This window comes from Patagioenas fasciata, chromosome Z (assembly GCF_037038585.1).
Source record: "Patagioenas fasciata isolate bPatFas1 chromosome Z, bPatFas1.hap1, whole genome shotgun sequence".
NCBI lineage: Eukaryota > Metazoa > Chordata > Aves > Columbiformes > Columbidae > Patagioenas > Patagioenas fasciata.
The window spans coordinates 65,210,283-65,223,099 of NC_092560.1; the positions used below are offsets into that span (position 1 = coordinate 65,210,283).

General features: G+C 42.3%; 1 protein-coding gene across 4 annotated transcripts in view; it reads left to right on the forward strand.

The window, feature by feature from the left end:
* ADAMTS12 (ADAM metallopeptidase with thrombospondin type 1 motif 12) overlaps positions 1-12,817 on the forward strand; it is a 171,404-nt gene that overhangs the window by 101,923 nt on the left and 56,664 nt on the right. For all 4 annotated transcript variants that reach the window (XM_071802790.1, XM_071802789.1, XM_071802788.1 and 1 more), the window contains exons 10-12: positions 974-1,066; positions 1,281-1,426; positions 2,286-2,455. In XM_071802790.1, the coding sequence (XP_071658891.1) occupies positions 974-1,066; positions 1,281-1,426; positions 2,286-2,455 (409 nt within the window). The remainder of the gene's footprint in view (positions 1-973; positions 1,067-1,280; positions 1,427-2,285; positions 2,456-12,817) is intronic.

A 12,817-nucleotide genomic window follows, 5' to 3' on the forward strand; every position in this document is an offset into this window, starting at 1 on the left:
AAGTGGTCTTCCGCACAAAGCCCTGCTTATTCAGGAGTTCCCAAGCATGCAGGGAACTATGTGTGAACCAAAAGAGAAACTGTTGTGCATGTGAACTGGAAGAGGGAATAGCCCTGGATGTCTGTCCTCACTCTTCAGAGAATACTTGTGATTGAGTGAAGAAGACTTGTTCTATGTTAGCTGTACAACTTCTTGCCCCGCTAACTTTAGTAACTCTCAGGATTTTCTGTCCCTTCCGTGGGGCTGGCCACTTGCTGCTGTGTGAGCAGCAGCTGAAATGCTGTGCTTTACTGGCAAGGTACTGCGTTAAACTGGCACCAGGTTCTGAGTAACTTCAGTGCAAGTATTCCCTAACCAGAGCCCTTACTCTACCCAGCTCATTAGTCTTTTTTCTCTGCCAGCTAGCCTGGACTTCTTCTTTTAAATCACTCCTTTGCTGTCTGCTTGGTTGATGTTTTAACATACCTTTGTTTTGATTGCTTTCTTTTTGGGACCTCCACAAATATTAAACTGGCTGTTGTACTTGGAGGCACAACATTGCTTTTACTTGCATGGCTACCTTCTCTAACCTTTGATTGCACTTTTCAGGCAGACAGCAAAGCAGAACTGAACGTTGTTTTCATTAGTACTCTTCAAATCAAAATAGTAAAAACTCTGTCCACTTTTACTTTAAACAGTAGTGCCCAAACTTTGTAAAGTAATTTTTCTTGTGTGTAGCTGGGAGCTGAGCAGCCAATGAGGAGAATATTTAAACTCACATGGTTCAAGTAGTTCACTTCATAGAAAGTATTCACTGATTTGTATTTGTCAAATAGTCCCTCCATGTACATTAATGAGGAGTGCCTAAATTTGGACCCGTTGTGGGAAATGCAGCTTTGTAAATGGATGTACAAAACTGTGGGAGATTTTTGAAAATCTTGACCATAGGAGTTCAGCTCTGCTTCAGACTGCCGTGGTTTTCTTTCTTTTCTAGAACCTTTGCCAAACGCTGTGGTGCTCGGTGAAGGGTTCCTGCCGCTCCAAACTGGATGCAGCTGCAGATGGAACACAGTGCGGAGAAGACAAGGTGACTGTAGGCCACGCTGCCTGCCAAAGGGCAGTGAGGGAACCATGAGTAGCTCTGTCACCATTCAGCGTGAAGGAGGGGCATCCTGTGACATCTCCATTTACATTTCTATTCAAGTTTTCGACCTTCAGGGACTGAAATAACAAGTAATTCACAATAATATTTTCCTGTGATGATAATCTCAGGCTGTTTGTCCTTTCTCTCCTCTCTGCAGTGGTGCTTCTCTGGTGAGTGCATCACAGTAGGCAAGACTCCTGAAGCAGTCCATGGTGGATGGGGCGTTTGGTCGTCCTGGTCCCACTGTACGAGGACATGTGGGGCAGGAGTTCAGAGCGCAGAGAGACCATGTGATAACCCAGAGTAAGCTGAGTCCACAATCTCTTCATACCTTTTATTCAAGACCTTTGGGATACTTATGATGTTGGAGTCATTTTTGTATGATACTGTGTTATTGGCAAGTGCCACAGGCGCTGAACATCTGTCCTTCCCAGTTAAGCATACCTGTGTGAAATTCAGTTGGCTCACCTTTTGCGTCGTCATCTCATTCTTTAATTTTTAGTCTCCATGGAAATTATTTCTACACAAAATTTTAAAAAACCCTGTTAGTTAGCAGTCAGTTTTTACAGAAGTAATAGAAATGTTGCTTTAAAAATACTGCCATGAATAAATAGATGTCCTCAAACACCAGATGAGAACAATAACTAACAATCTGTTCCTGAGGGAAATAAAGGACTCACCTTTCATTTTTTATTCTAGTCATCAGCTTTGTTTGAACTCCCAACACATGAGTTGATAGCTACAGAAAATGGAGGGCAGAATTTTCTAATACATACGTGAGTTCATGATGACCCCACATCTGATTTTCAGAGACCTTTAAGAGGATGCCTAACAGCAGAAATCGCTTGGCTATTCTGGAAGAAGTGTCAAACATTCTGGAAAATATGGTATTTTGAGGGAGTTTGCTTCATAAGGTATTTTGTTTTGAGCTCAGCCAGGCAATGTACCAGGCACTTCTTTGGCACACAAGGGATATCTAGATCTGTGTGTTCCATACTGACATGTCTGAATACTTAAACATGCGAATGGTATCTCTACCCTGTCAAAGATTCAGATTCACCTTTTTATCCCATTGGAACCTGAAAGCTCTTTTGCTTTTTGCTCTTTTAAAACTACTTTTTACCTAAAATCTCACATCCCAATCTCGATGTTCCTTTTCTAGACCACAGTTTGGAGGAGACTACTGCACTGGAGAAAGAAAACGCTATCGCATGTGTAACATTAGCCCCTGTCGCAAAGGCTTGCCAACCTTTCGTCAGATGCAGTGCAGTGAATTTGACACAGTTCCCTACCAGAATGAATTCTACCACTGGGTTCCCATTTACAACACAGGTACGAAACTACAGATTTTTTAATATCCTGTATAAAAAAGTCGAATATCCAGACCTCTGAGAAATTTCTATGAGGGTAAGAAGTCACTGAATTTTAAGTCTTTTAATTAGAGAGAAAAGTCTGGTTTGCCTCCATAAGCAGGTGTGAATTTTATGTATACACAAAGGTAGTGGTTCTCCTCTACACATAGAAGTTCTTGCAAAGCTTTACTGATAGGAGTTTTGAGTGTAACTAGCTCAGTTCCTGGAAAGATATTACACTAAGAAAAGCTGTTTAAGTCACATCTATACTAATTGTTTTGAGTAGACCTAAACCATCTTTTCCAGTGTCAACTGCAGAACGAGAAGTACAGTGGTTTGGTGTAGAGCTGCATGTTTGGGCCTTTAGGCACCGCTGCACCTAATGAGCAAAGCTCTTCCACTGCACAAACGTGGCTTTACTACCTCCAAATTCAGATCTGCGTGGTAAGTGTAGCTGGTACTACACTGAGGAAATAATATAGTGCCTCAACTGGTTCAGTAATGTACTAACGGGTATATTGTAGAGACAAAATTGATGCCTCTGCCTTATAACTTGCTCTCTAACAGCTAGTTACTAAATACAAGGGTAATAATTATTACCATGCAGTTTGATTTTTGGTGTATGTATAAATGTAAGAAGTAGACAGCCAGTAGAAGCTATTAATATAATTATTTTAAGAAAAAATGAACCATTTAGTGGAGCTCAAGATTTGGCTTCATTTGCCAGTAGTATTTCTCAGCCTGTTCATTGCATTTTCACAGTTATTGGCAGTTCTGAATAGGTTTCCTAAATTTCAACTACTGTTTCAATTTCATATAACAAATACACCATTGAAGATGAACCTGGAGCAGACTTCCAGGAAAATTTCTGATGAAAGAAAATGTGGTTGGTGGAACAGACTTTTTCAGAAGGACACCCAGTAAAATAAACCATGGTAAATGGTAACATTCTAAGGCTTAGTCCAAAGCCAAACTCACAAAGTGTCTTCTGCAGTCCTCTGTCACTGAAATTGGGATTCCAGTCCTCTCTGTTACTCACATGTACCACTGATGGGTACACCTTCAGTTCAGTTCGTGTCCTCTTTAGGACAGTGCTGTAGAACTGGTAGTTCTGCATGTTCATTTGTTGCAGAAGGTCTGCTCTTAAAGGGCATTTAGAATCATGAATCAAGTGCTTCCTGCACACTGGAAGGCAGGCCTGTGGTGTGTCCATGTCATATTTCAAATAGAAGTGATTGGAGCTTTACAGATAAACCATTTATCTTTAAAATGCTGGTTTGTTGAGCCTGATATATTTCATCTGGAACATCCTGGGCTTCAGTGACCTTTTGCAAAATCCTTCGAATACCAAGCAAATATTTCTTCTGTGACTTAAAAAAGGTTTTTGACTGTTTTCACCTCTTTTCTCAACAACAGAACTTGAGTCTAGAGTAACGTGTCTCCCCTGTGATCTGTGAGATCCTTAATGTTTGTAACTTTATTCTTACATTCCAGTAACAACACTTGAAGTGTTTTCTTGCTGCTAAACTTTTAATTTACCAGAATCCTGGATTCCTCAGATAGACAGGCTCTCCTAGGAACTTTCACCTAGACAGGGAGCTGGCCAAGTCCAGTGTTGATCCGTCATTGGACATCATCATTGTATGACTGAGGGTGTGTGGCTGTCGTGGGCACACAGCTTCTAGTACAGCCCCTGACATTACCTACTGCTTCGAAATATATCTGAGAGTTTTGTACCCATCTCAGTTTCACCTTCCGTTGTTTGCTAAAGGTGTCCTGGGCAAAACAGTTTCAAAGAGGGTCATGAGACAGTGCTCTCCCAGTGAGGTGGAGCAGTGTAAGCCTTTCTTCTGAGTGTTTGTCTTAGACCAAGACTTTAAACAACAGCAAACCAATGGTGCCACATGAAAAAAGAGTTGACGTTTCATGGTCATGGAGACTTAATTAACATGTCTGCCATATGTCCACCAGCCTTTGTTAGTGTATCCATTAACTGGTGCCATCCCATTTCAAAGACTTATCAGAGCAGTCTGTTACTACTTCAGCTTGCTGCCAAGAAGATATTTCCTTGTGTTTCATTATGAGGCATTATCTTCTTATGCTGCACATGGGACATAAGGGGAAAAGAAAATGTCATGAAGCTTTCCTTAACCCTGAGTACATGTAACACATTTTGTGTGGAAACTTCTAGTTGAGAAGGTGAAACCCTGAGCTACACATTTTGTGGCATTCTATGCATTCATTGTTTCCTCATCTGACTGGAAAAATGGTAAATGATAGTTAGAATTGTGTCTCCTGGCTTTAATCTCATAGCTTACATAAACCAATTCTAATGAATGTCACATAATTGAACACCTTGAATGTCCTTTTCTCTCGTATAAATTGTACCTTTATAAGAGGACAAACTCTTTTTTGAATAGTTTATAATTTAAAATAAGGTGAGATGCAACAAACAGCTTTAACAAGCAGCCTGGCAGAACAATGAATGATATCCACTGTTATACAGGCTAATGATATTTAAGGTTCTAGTTTGGATTTTTCCATCATGTTTTAAATGAGTTTGGGCCTGTTGGAGAACTTGCATAGTCCTATTGTGGAGTTGCCCTGGAGCAGAGAAACCCACCTACCTTATGCTGGAGCACCTGAGTATCCCTGGGAGCCTCAACATGAAGGGGACATCCAGCAGCTCTAACCAGGATATATTCTGAACTGTTCTCATTACCCAGACCCCTTCTTTGACACTTTAGTCAGGCATTGGTGCTAATGCACTTCTTTTGCCATCAGACTGACCCCACATTTATTTATTTCCTGCCTTTTGACAAATTACGTTTATCTCAATCTGATGATTTCTCAGGGTCTAACTTTCATGTAGTGACTCCTACCCTGAATCATATAAATACCTTTCTTTTCTCAATCAGTGCCGGGAAGATCTCACGTACTGTCAGATAGGGGTTATGTATCTAAAATGTTTAAAACTTTGTATTTTTTCCCAAGTATGTACCTGTATCAAATAACATCTGTACTGGTGCAGTCACAGGGGCTGAGCTAACAGCACAAGATAATGCTGCTACTGCTTTAAAATTAAACTTTCTTTGGAGATCCAGGCTTGGTGAAAGTGGTAATGTAGCTTTGCCTCGGCTTTATTTTCCCATTTTGTCTGTGTTTGGTAATTACCTTCTCTGATTTACTTTGTTTTGTATTTTCTCCTTCAGCCCTGAGTTCTCACAGAGGTGAGGCCTCGAAGAGAACAGGCCCACCTCTTTTCTTCCTTGTGAGGTTGGAAGAAATATTGAGGCCTTATCGTCTGCTGACAGACACATTAATCACGTCCTTCTCAGTCAGGTTAAGCTGGATCCTTCCTGCATGTGAACTCATGGGAGTCAGCTGCGGGGGAAACAAATTTAAATTGGGAGGGGAATGTGTTCCTTTCTAGTCACCTTGACATTGTTCTGTTTACATTTGGTGAATATGAACTCTGTTATAAAATACACAGGGGAAAAAAATCTTATGCCTGAATTTTAGGTCAGTTTAGCTGACTCGCTTCCTTGGTCCCATTTTGATTATAGATAAGTCACTGGGTGCTTAGGGGAGCTGTGTGGCTTGGGATTCCATTACGTCTGGGTTTCCTTTATGTATTAAAGGGTTTATCTTGTTGTTCAAATCAGCAGCGTAATCTTGGTGCAGGATGTGTGCACTCTGGAAAAAAACAGGGTGTAATTTTTCTGGGCTTTTGAGTGTTAGTGGCACCTCAGCTAAAATCTCAAGTGGTAACACACTGCCAGAAGGATGCAACCAAACAGGAACAAGTTTGCAGGAGAGCAACGTGAAAGCCAAGTGACTTGAAAAAAATAGTTTATGAAAAAGACTGAGAAAATCAAGTTTTGCTCTAGAAAAAAAAAAAATAAAAGAAGGCTGAGTGAATTGAATGCTAGCTATTTGAAGAGAGTTTCTAAAGATATATTTCATGCATATGCCTGAGTTAGTTGAGATTGAGGCTGGCAAGACTGCATGGCTCTGTGAGGTGTTGTGCTTGGGTCTGGAAGAAGCTGCTGATGTCCATGCAGTCCCGTGTCCATGCTAACTGACTCTGAAAAGCAGAATTTCGTGGTCCTATCAGCTCAGTTTGAATGTAGCTCTTCTGCTTTCGAACTTGGATTTGAAGTCAAGTGTTTTGTCATTGTATTTCATACTGCAACTTCCACCCTCTCCCCTCAAGTAATGCAGGAATCCCCAAAGAGAACAGGATTCAGCAGTTCTTCATGTCTGTAAGTGGTAGCATAAGCAGAAACAGTCAAAACAACACAAGGGAACTTTAGGTTACTGAGTAAGAAAATCTTCATTGCTGTATGGGTGGTTAAACATTCGAGCAGGTTACCTAGAGGGTTTGAGGCATTAATGTTTTCATTGTAGTTTAAGTACGATCTACTCAGGAGCAATTCAGTGTGAACAGGATTGTGTGAACATGGTCATGACTGAGTGTTCGCAGATTGGATCTTGTATTTCATGCATATGCTGGCTTGCAAGAATTTTGGTATATTTTGGCCTAGAAGTTACTAAGATTACAGCCTTTTTGTTAAAGTCTCATCATGAATTAATCAAATTTGGTGAAGTAACTGAAACTAAACCAGCTGCTTTAATGAGTTCCTTCTGAGCAACCCTAGTGCTCATATTGATCTTAGTTTAGTTTTTTTAGATTTTCAGGACTAAAATAAGATTTAGAAAATCTGAATTCGATGCCAGTCTGCTTTCAAGTTCTTCCATCATTTTGTAAAGTGTGTTTATTTTGCTTGTGTATCAGTTATCTATCTTAAAATAGGAGATAAAAGTACTTTCTGCATCTGTATCTGTTTTGTGTTTAAACTATTAGACTTTTTGATGAGAGTGGCTGATTCTGATATGGTTTATTTGCAGCCCTAGAATAATGGAGCCATGATCATTTGTCAGGTCCCTGAACTGAGATGTAGAAAAATCAAGGATAGATAAGTAAATGAACTTAGAAAATGAATGGCTAATACGGTGCTAGAATAATTTCCTCAGTGATGCTCTAACCATCCTTCTATGCAGACGAATATCGAAATAACTAAAGAATGATGGTTTTGTAGGACTGAGTTTGTGAGGAAGGATCAATACTCTCTCATTGTCAATGGGCCTCAGAAGAAAAATGGTAGGAAGGTAGGATCTGATTTTAGATTAGTTACTACAGTTAGGAAAACCAAGAAAACTTTCATGCCTAGGAAGTCCTTCTTTGAATCATGACCCTTTGCAGGTCCGAAAGTTTGCTTGTTATTTATTTTTACATTTTATTTTGGTATAGTAAGGGAATTCTCTCTCTCTGCAAACTTCTTCTGAGTTATATACTTAGATTCATCATAGTTAGGACAGGAATATGTCAGCAGTCAGCACTGCCTGCTTTTTCTTGCTAAATAATTTCCGAGGTAGAATTGGATACTATCTTGCTTGTTATGTCAACACACAGCTAAGGAGGAGGTACAGATATCCAACTGCTGTTCTACGTGTATTCCGTTAGGAACAATGTAAAAGCTGAAATGACTTTCTGCAAAGTCTGTGGCCATCAGAATCAATTCTGAACTGGTAACAGAGTAGCTGGAAAACTGGGGTTCTCCTTTCCATAATGGTAATGTGATTTGAATTTAAAAAATGGTGAATTGAGAAGGTAAGCAAAGTGGGACAAAATTTAGAGCACTAAGCTAATCAAATTAGCCACACAGCCAGAAGAAGGTTTCTGCAGATAAAAGTAAAATTAATTGTGTCACTTATTGTAACAGTTCTTATCAGAACCACCAATGGATGTTGTGGCTGGCAGTTTTCACAGAGGGGCTGAGGACTGATAAGGGTTACAAAATTTATGTTCTTGCCTGAGACTCTTCGATAGCTTGATCTCTGTTGATATTCTTGAACGTGACTCATATCACCTTGAATTCCACCAGTGTTATAACCTTGGTCCATGTGTATCTTCTGCCTCTAATCCCTCTGTTGCCTCTTACAGAGGCCTCTTTGTTTCAGAAGCCACAAGTATGACATTCTTGTCAGTCCTAAGAAGCTAATTTAGCTCTAAGAGGTAAAAGACAAGAGGTAAAACACAAAACTGCTCATTAAGGTTTTGGATTTCCTTCAGTGTCCCTCTTAAAATTCTAGTTTGATCCCAGTTCTGCAGAGGTGCTGTTTGCATGAATGAGATTAATATTTTCAAAGTTAAGACTGTATAGGCTTCAGTCCTTGAACTGCAAGGACTTCGGGGGAAGGAGCTGCTGTCACTTGCATGCACTGTGTGGTGCTGTGTATATGTTGGTACTGTACCAACCAGAGCAATGAAAGTGAACATCCCCCTTCAAAAGCATATACCTTTTTGTAGGAAATTATTTAGTTTCTTTGCATTGCCCAAATTTTAATTTCTCTCATTACTAGAAATTCCTCCAGTTTTAAAAATGTTTATTTGTATGACACAATCAAAGGCAGCAAAGGAGGAAGGGGTGGAAGAGGGAGAAAGAAATTCATTAGGCATTATCTAGAAGATGTATAGTTACCCTGCATCCCTCTGAGATCAAAGGGATGGCTTTTGTCCACTCTGACAGGCACAGAATGAAACTGTCACTCAGCAGAGACACTTCTGCAGCACAGAGGAAGATGGTATTAAAATAGTTCAGTAATGGTGCCTTGAAGCATCTTCAACTGACCAGCAGTTTTAAGGCCCAGTGCTTTTCTCGGCAAAGCATTTCAGCTTGATGAGCATGACCAGATTGCTCTGGAGTCTTCTTATGCACCAAAATCACAAGACAGTTCTGTTTGCTGTCCCTCATAGCTATGGCAGTGGATGGTTTTTTTTCAGTCAGATACTTCTAGCTCTACTGGAGGGTTTCTAGGGGAGTGATAGAAGGGCAGGGATTGTATCTGTCTTTGCTTTGACCCTAGTTTCTGTTTGAACTAATTTTCAGTTTATACAACTATTTATCAAACTTGTGTCCTTTGACTTTTCAAAGCCTGAGTTTCAAAATTTCCCATTCCCAAGGGCCAGTGTCTGTGAGGGAGGGCACTGTGTGTTTGAGTCTTCTTACTTCATGGATGGATTAGACTGGTCCCATTGGAGAGAGACTTGTTTCAGAGAACTATGGATTGCTTTTGCTGCAGCGATTCCGTTCCCTGTTGCTTCCATGCACATCTACCCAAGCAGACATCAAGAATAGAGGGTGCTAGCAAGGACCCTCAGCTGGTGACCATAAGACATGTTGGCCATACTGGAGCACCCTTGAAGTCTTATGAAGATGAGCTAAGGACTCTTGAGGTAACAGAAGCCAACAGGGAAACACCAGTGAAATACTTCAAAGGAAGTAGTGACGCAGCTGGCAGCCCAGCTAAGTGCCTCTACGTCAATGCTAACAGCGTGGGCAGCAAGCCAGAGGAACTGGAAGCCACCGTGCTGCTAGAAAGCTGCGGCCTAGTTGCCATTACTGAAACTTGGGGGGATGGATCACATGACTGGAGTACGATGATGGGTGGCTACAGGCTGTTCAGAAGGGACAGACAAGGATGGAAGGGTGGAGGGGTTGCACTCTTCATCAAGAGATGGATTGGGTGTGAAGAGCTGTCTCTGAAGAACAGCCACGAGCACATTGAATGCTTACGGGTAAGAATCAGAGACCGAGGTAGCAAAGAGAACTTTGTTGGTAGTGTTTACTACAGGCTGCCTGATCAGAGGGAGACGGTTGATGAAGCCTTCTTACTGCAGATACAGGAGGTATTGCACTCTCATGGTTTTGTCCTGCTGTGGGACTTCAGCCACCATCTGCTGGAAAAGTAGCATGGTGAGCTGTGGGCAATCTGGGAGACTCCTACAGTGCATTGGGGGTAACTTCTGCAGCCAGGTCTTAGACAGCCTGACCAGGAGAGATGCAATACTGGACCAGATGGTCACCAACACAAGTGAGCTAATTGGTAATATCAAGATTGGAGGCAGGCAGGGCTGCACTGATCAGGCACTTGTGGAGTTTGCAGTGTGAGCAGAGCGGCATGGGTGAAGAGCAAAGTCAGGACTCTGAATTTCAGGAAAGCCAACTTCAGCTGTTCAAGGAGTTAGTCAACAGGTACCCCTGGGAAACTGCCCTCAGGGACAAGGGAGCAAAACAGAGCTGGCAGGTCTTTAAGGACACTTTCCATAGAGCACAAGAGCTTGTGATTCCCAGGTGTAAGAAATTGGGTAAGGAGGGCAAGAGACTGGCATGACTGAGTTGAGACCTGCTGATCAGAATAAAGGGAAGGAAATGCACAGGCAGTGAAAGCAGGGACAGGTGTCCTGGGAAGAGTACAGGGACACTGCCCAGTTGTGCAGAGATGGGGTCAGGAAGGCCAAGGCGCAGCTGGAGCTGAACTTGGCAAGGGACGCAAAGAACAACAAGAAGGGCTTCTGCAGATGTGTTAATTAGAAAAGGAAGGTCAAAGGAAGTGTGCTCCACCAATGAGCAAGAGGTACTCAACAGCTTTCTTGCCTCAGTCTTCACTGACAAGCTCTCTTCCCACACTTCTCGAGTGGAAAATGAACTGCGAGATGAGGACTGGAGGAGGAAAGTCCCTCCAAGGGTAAGTGAGGATCAGGTTCATGACCACTCAAGGAACCTGAATAGGTCCATGGGATCTGAGGGAATTGTCAGATGTAGTTGCCGAGCCACTCTCCATTATGTTTGAGAAGTCATGGCAGTCAGGCAAAGTCTGTGGACGCTGGAAAAAGCAACATTACTCCCATTTTTAAAAATAGTAGAAAGGAGGACACTGGAAAGGCACATGGAGGACAGGGAGGCAATTTGAGACAGCCAGCATGGATTTACTGAGGGCAATTCCTGCCTGACCAGTCTAGTGGCCTTCCATGATGTAGTGACTACATCAGTGGACGAAGGAAGGGCCACTGTTGTCATCTATCTGGACTTCTATAAGGCATTTGACACCATCTCCCACAACATCCTTCTCTCTAAATTAGAGACATACGGATTTGATGGATGAGCTATTCGGTGGGTAAGGAACTGGATAAGGCCAGCAGCATCCTGGCTTGTATCAGAACTAGCATGGCCAGCAGGACCAGGTCAGTGATTATGCCACTGTACTTGGCACTGGTGAGGCTGTATCTCAAATCCTGTGTTCAGTTTTGGGCCCCTCACTACAGGAAGTACATTGAGGTGCTGGAGAGAGTTCAGAGAAAGGCACTGAAGCTGGTGAGGTGTCTGGAGCACAAGTCTGATGAGGAGCAGCTGAGGGAACTGGGGCTGTTCAGCCTGGAGAAAAGGAGGCTGAGGGGAGACCTTATCACTGTCTATAACTACCTGACAGGAGGTTGTAGCATGGATGGTGTTGTTCTCTTCTCCCAAGTAGCAAGTGACAGGACAAGAAGAAATGGCCCCAAGTTGTGCCAGGGAAGGTTTAGATTGGATGTTAGGAAAAACTGCTTCACCGAAACAGTTCTCAAACATGGGAACAGACTGCCCAGGAACTGCTGGAGTCACCATCCCTGAAGGTATTTAAAAGACAAGTAGGTGGAGCATTTAGTGGCGAACTTGACAGTGTTAGGTTAATGTCTGGACTTGATGATTTTAAATGGTTTTTCAACCTAAATGATTCTGTGATTCTATGATGGGCTGTATATTCACATCCAGAGAGTAGTGGCTAACAGCTTAATGTGTGGATGGAGATCAGCAATGAGTGGTTTCCATCAGGGGTCTGTACTGGGACTGGTACTGTTAAGTACCTTCATCAATGACGTAGACAGTGGGACTGAGTGCCCCATCAGCAAGTTTGTGGATGATACCAAGCCGAGTGGTGCAGCTGACATGCGTGAGGGCTGGGATGCCATTATTAAGTGCCAGCAGATAGCTGAAAATAAGCAGTGATGTGACACTCTCCTGACATGCAGAAGATCAGATGCAACCATTTCACTGCACTCTGAGAGAGGGTGGCAGCAGTGATAAGCAGTTATAAATGATCTCTGAAATCACTTAGTCATCAACTGATGGAAAACTGTTGCTTGTCAGTGTCTTCGGCAATCTCACCCCCAGATTCTTCCTTTCCTCTTATTATTGCCATTTGTTTCTGCTGGTTTACCTTCCTTTTCTCCACCAGAGCTTTGACTCAGTCAGCTGGTTGCTCACGTACCAGTGATGGCAAGTTGGGAGGTGTGAGGGCACCAGCCTCCAGCTGCTTCCCCAAAGTCCACGAAGTGGCATTTCTCAGGCCCCTGTCACTCTGTTAGCAATATGACCCGGCTCTGGTAACTGCTTCTGATTAGGACATTTCTTTCAGCAAATGTCAGCCAGGAAAAATGAGTTTGTGGTTTACTAAAGGC